Source organism: Belonocnema kinseyi, chromosome 6 (assembly GCF_010883055.1).
Source record: "Belonocnema kinseyi isolate 2016_QV_RU_SX_M_011 chromosome 6, B_treatae_v1, whole genome shotgun sequence".
Classification (NCBI taxonomy): domain Eukaryota; kingdom Metazoa; phylum Arthropoda; class Insecta; order Hymenoptera; family Cynipidae; genus Belonocnema; species Belonocnema kinseyi.
Genome location: NC_046662.1, coordinates 103585020 through 103590770, shown reverse-complemented (window position 1 = coordinate 103590770; position 5751 = coordinate 103585020). Strand labels below are relative to the sequence as shown.

Genomic DNA, 5751 nt, shown 5'->3' with positions numbered 1-5751 from the left:
TGGAGTTATTACCAGAATTCCATGTTGCATTTCAATGTTAATATACTTGGATTCGAACTTGTAAACTCGCGAAGTGATTAAGGTATAACAAAGTCGGGTATACAAATCTGTGATTCGGGGGTACTATTTTAAAAACTAAAATTAGTATAAGTTTATCCGCTTACATATCTAAACTGAAAAACGCATGAAAAATATATATGGGTGTAAGACAAAAAAAGTTGTATGCCAGGACTTGGTCGCGTAGAGGAACATTATTCATAACAAATTATTGTCCATGGGGGTCGGGCGGGGGGTTCTAGTCAAAATCCACGTGGACGATGGTGGTTCAAATTTAATTTTTAATTTTCATGCATATCACTCCTAAATTTGTTCAGTTCCACAAAAAATGAATGCGCTTTTTTGATCGTCAATATTACAAGTATCGAGTTGATCCTCAAAATCTTCCTTCACAATTAGCCATGGAATACAACAAAAATTACTGAGTTGTTGGCGGCAGCTATTATGTTTTTGACATTTATTTTAGTAAAAATTGTTTCTAATACATAAAATATTACTTTATACTGATAATTAGATGTTTAAATACAGTGTTTAAACAATTTGTTATTGTTAATAGCCATTTTCTCTTAGAATAGACTTAGAAAGTCGCGGATTTTTTAGAATTTTTTGACTGATTTTCAACTTTTCAGTAATAATTAATTCAAGTTAATAAAAATAATTGTTTAAATAATATAACATTATTTTCAATAATATTCTCTTTGAACAATGTTTGAAAGTTGCCGTTTTTTCTGAAAATTTACACTTTTTGTTTACTTTTCACTTAAAGCGAGATAATAATTAATGCAATTTAACAAACATAATTGATAAAACAAATTCTTATTTCTTGTAACTATCTTCTACTATATTAATGCTAGATAATTGCGGTCTTTTCTCAAATTCTTCGCTTTTTGTCTACTTTTTACTCAGTAAGATAATACTTGATGCAAGTTAACAAAAATAATTGTTTAAACAATGTATTATAGTTTATAACCATCTTATCTTAGAGTAATGCTACAAACTTCCCGGTTTTTCGGAAATGCTTAGCTTTTCACCGACTTTCTAGTTTTCAGTAACTACTTCAAGGAAAATTTACATTTATAATATGATCCATTTATATTCAATTGAATGTGTGCCCTCTGTAGTTAAAATCATGTAAAAGAAATGTCATCTTAGTAACAAAAATGGCAAACATACTGCCAAGTGGCCGAAACTTAACGTTCCTAAGATCTCTATTTATATAGTTCAAAATGCTTTGAGTTTAATAGGCAATATTCATTGATACAAAGTAATCTTTCTTTAAAATTTATAAATATTTGAGGACTTTTTATTGGGCTTTACATTTTCCAATAGTAGACAACTAACAGTAGATAATCGTAAAATTCGCAAAAATGTAGCTGTCAAAATTGGCAGCTCTGCGACTGTCTCGCAATTTTTCAAGATTGTGTTTGTTTTGATTCGTGAAGTTTTTTAATTTAAGTTATTGTAAATAATAACTTTTTAGGATTGATGTATGTAAAGATGCGGCACTTTTCTGCCAGCACAAGTCAGGTTAAATGGAGCCTAAATTACATTTCAATCAACTGACTGTACTTGTAAGCAGACTAATGATAAATTATAATAATCGAGAATTGAATATTCTGTAATGCCCAGGAGCAATACCACAAACGATTATTTATTGATCGACACAGTTGTCAAAACCGTATTCTGCACTAGGGCTAATAAAAATGTTTAATACAGCTAATTAGGACATAAACTTATAATATTGAATGGTATAATTTGTACATAGTACAATAATATTATACTATGTAAAAGTTTAACATAAATAATTAATAATAGGTAATTAATAAATAGTAAATCATTATAAATACAGCTATAAAATTTGTATTGCCAAAGATTTCACAAATATTTCAATGATTACCCAAAATTTCATAGGTTTCGCAAAGATTTCGAATAAGTTTTAATTATTTCACAAGGATTTGATAAAGATTGTAATCATTTGTCAAAGAATTTCATAAAGACTTCTATGATTTCACAAAGATTGCATATAGAATACAAAGATTGAGCAGACTTCAATAATTTTAAAAGTATTGTGGAATATTTTAAAAAGATTTCAAAGATTTCAAAGGAATTCACAAATATTTTTATGATTTCCCAAACAATTCCTAAGATTTCACAATGATTTTAAATATTTCAGATAAATTTCAAAGATTACACAAAGATATCAAATAATGCCCAAAGATTTCGCAGATCTCTGATAGATTTGAAAGTCTTCACAAGAATTCATTTATTTCGCAAGGATTTTAAAAAGATTTTAACGATTTTTTAAAGATTGCAAATATTTCGCAAAGGTTTCAGATATACTTAAAAGATTTCATCAGGACTTAATTAGTTCACAAAAATTTCACATAAATTACAGAGGGCACAAATATTTCAGATAAATTAGAGAGCACAGATATTTCAATGATTTCTCAAACATTTCCCATATTAAAAAGATTTCGGATAGATTTAAAAGACTTCAATGATTTCCTTAAGATTTAAAAAAGATGTAAATAATTTCACAAAGATTACCAAATAATTCACAAAGATTTCCTAGGATTTGATCAAAATTACAGTGATTTTTCAAAGATTTCAAATATTTTGCAAAGATTTCGGATAGATTAAAAAGATTTCACAAAGACTTCTATTATACCACAAAAATCCCAGATAAATTTCGAAGATTGAACAAAGCAACAAGGAATTGAAAGATTTTCAGTTTCGACGATCTGATGAATTTAATCATTCGATTTCTGGGGGGGGGGGGGGGGGGGGGGGGGGGGCGTTTCTCGCGGTGTCCCCTAGGTATTCGCTGCCTCTAACTTTAGGATGGTTTCCTCTATTTTAAAGTCTGTATCTAGAAAACTTGGGTTCAAACGTGACACAATTCGTCCCTCTGATTGAAAACACATATTTCAAAAAAATTATGATTGATGAATTCAAAAGATAAATATTGTTTACCCCAAAGAGAAGGAAGGATACGCCGCTGACAGGTTCATGGTCGCTTGTAACACGACCACTAACATCATATCCGAATACTGAAAAACTATCATCAGAAAGTTCTGTATTTCCTTCTCGTACTGTAACCGACACCGAGCTTTTCTCCATTATCCATCTTTTTAAATATAATAAAATTGGTTTACATATTCTATTGGTAGATTAGATCTACTAGCATGTAAATTGCATATTTGTTATTTGGAAGAGGTAACTTTGAAATACTTACTGAGGATGGCTAGCAACAACTACGTAGTTTCCAGGTTGTATCGGAGTAAAATAGAAAGTTCCATCGTGAGCAGTGATTGTAGTGCTTATGGGAGTTCCCTTTTGATTGTATTTATACAACGAAATATTCACTCCTTTAGGTCCAGAACTGGAGCCTTTACTTAACACCTTGAAAATGTAGAATTAGCATTATTGATAAAAGTTCACTAGTAGCTTGGATCTCACATAATTAATTTAATCCTTAAAATAATGGATTTTCTTTTTACTTTGCCTGTAATACCGAATCCTTTAAACACGAAATTGATATCTTTTCCTTGACTACAAACATCCGAGGCTCCATCGACATTCAAAGCAACTTCTGTTGGTTCGAAACTCCATCCTTTAGGTGGTTCCACCTGTTAAAATAATATAAGTTAATAATTTCATATTTTTTTAGAAAATAAATTAGCACATTTTTATTCTCCATTTGACAATTACCTTCAAAACATATTCCCCTTTGTCATAAAGAGGCAAAAAGTAATATCCACTATTTGGAGCACATTCAGTTTGATCTTTTACACTACCTGTTTTCGTGAATCTAGTAGGAAATTATTCCAGTAATTACTAAACATTTATTTTATTGAAGTAACTAAAAGACTATCGTTTTTAGCATGCTTTATAATTTAGTAGAAGCAAACTTACAATATTACTCGAATTTTCGTGAAATCAATATCAGCATGACTTTTTACGAATCCTCCACAGCCTAAAATATCTTCGGTAGTATATATTGGTGACAAATTGAATGTGCCGATGAGTAGAATCGCTAATAAGCGCAACATTTTGGAAGCTTTACAGAAGCAGCTATAGAGGAAAATGAATTTTCCAAACATTAAATGCTTTGTTAAATTAGAAAAACTGTAACAGAAAATACTTAAAATAAGTGTATATATATTATACTAGTATTACGGACTTTTAAGAAGAAGATGTTCTCTTTTATACATCTGGGAAAATTTTAATTCATAAATAAAATAGGCGGAACCTAATAAATTCAACATCTTCCAGACTAATGGCAGGCACCATTAGTCTGGAAGATGTCGAATTCATTAGGTTCTGCCTATTTTATTTATAAATTAGTATTACGGAATTTTTCGTTACGTTAGCCCTGAAGAGTTCGCATCAATGATTTTTTTTCAGCATTTACAATCATCTTTAATGCATTTATTTTATACTAATAAAACAATATATACTGCAACCATCAACATAACAATAATAAAATTTATCATTTCAATATTTTTAAGAAAAAATTAATGAGCTTTTTTCACGTATGTATAAACAAGTCTTTTTCGGTAGATACATGTAACTCCTCTTATATTATAAAAGTTAACAGTTTAAAGCACAGTTATAAGACTTTAATAAACAAATACTAAGCCAAATTCAATGTACAAATTATAAGAAAAATAGGTATATAAGTATATTCAGGGGCTTTATCAGATTGAGCGAATTTCTGGGTTACTTCTTAAACCTCTACATACCTCTAATTGCCACCGTCAGTCATCCCAACTTTGGAATGTTGAGTTACTGCGCTTGTCCGGCGCAGGGACTCTAATTGGTTGCAGTTGGTGCGCGATTCAAACCAAGTATAATTGACAATTATTGAAATTAAAATAGATTATTATTATAAATGGTACATTAATATAAAAAATTACGTAATTTCAGATACCAGATTAGAAAAAATACCAATGCGTATATTTTGTAAATAATGGCAAATTCTCTTTCTGATAAAAAAATGAATTTATATTTCATTAACAAAGGTTTTTAAAGAAAACAAAGTTTATTTAACAAGCCGTATCTATACCGACATTTTTGTGAGAATAACCGAACATTTTTGATACTAGTAAACACTAGCTAGATTTCTATTATAGGCAATGATGATTTTTGTTCCTTTTTTCTAATTATGAGCGTCATTATGTGACGTCTCTGAATTCAAAAGAACTGTTCTGAGCTAAACACTTTATTTCCCGGTATTAATCAAGTATGATTGTTTTTTTCGATGAAAATTTTTACATGAAGTGATGCGAATATCCATGCAAATTATATTAAATGCTAGAAATATATTTATTAAAAAATTAATTGGTGAAATATAAGTTAGTCTTTAGAACCAAAAAAGAATATCAATTACAGAATATACGTGTTATCATTTTGTTCTCATATTGAATTAAAATTTAAGTAACTTTTGATATTATCGTGCAATTTATAAAAATCATATATTTTTATTTCAATAGTTGTCAATTAAACCCGGTTTAAATCGCGTGCCAACAACGACCAATGAGAGTTGCTGCGTCGGGCAAGCGCAGTAGCTCAACATGCCAAAGTTGGAATCACTGACCAGAGTGGCAGTAGAGTACGACTTCGTTGCCTTACGTTTACACCGTTTTTGGTGTATTTACAAGCCTGTTAGGGCCAGTCCATAATGAGAGTTAT

At 29.9% G+C, this 5751-nt stretch overlaps 1 protein-coding gene across 5 annotated transcripts in view; it reads right to left on the bottom strand.

Annotated features, from left to right (window-relative positions):
- Positions 1 to 4776, bottom strand: part of LOC117174195 (nodal modulator 2) — a 25761-nt gene extending 20985 nt beyond the window's left edge. Inside the window, exons 1-7 of one of the 5 annotated variants that reach the window (XM_033363055.1) lie at positions 4411 to 4776; positions 4241 to 4271; positions 3973 to 4131; positions 3769 to 3868; positions 3558 to 3686; positions 3293 to 3459; positions 3031 to 3184 (exon numbers count right to left, since the gene is read on the bottom strand). In XM_033363055.1, coding sequence (XP_033218946.1) covers positions 3031 to 3184; positions 3293 to 3459; positions 3558 to 3686; positions 3769 to 3868; positions 3973 to 4109 — 687 coding nt within the window. In that variant the 5' untranslated portion in view covers positions 4110 to 4131; positions 4241 to 4271; positions 4411 to 4776. Of the gene's footprint in view, positions 1 to 3030; positions 3185 to 3292; positions 3460 to 3557; positions 3687 to 3768; positions 3869 to 3972; positions 4186 to 4240; positions 4272 to 4410 lie in introns of all 5 variants that reach the window. The other 4 variants (XM_033363053.1, XM_033363056.1, XM_033363054.1 and 1 more) reach the window with 4 other exon arrangements.
- Positions 4777 to 5751: the final 975 nt, after the last annotated feature.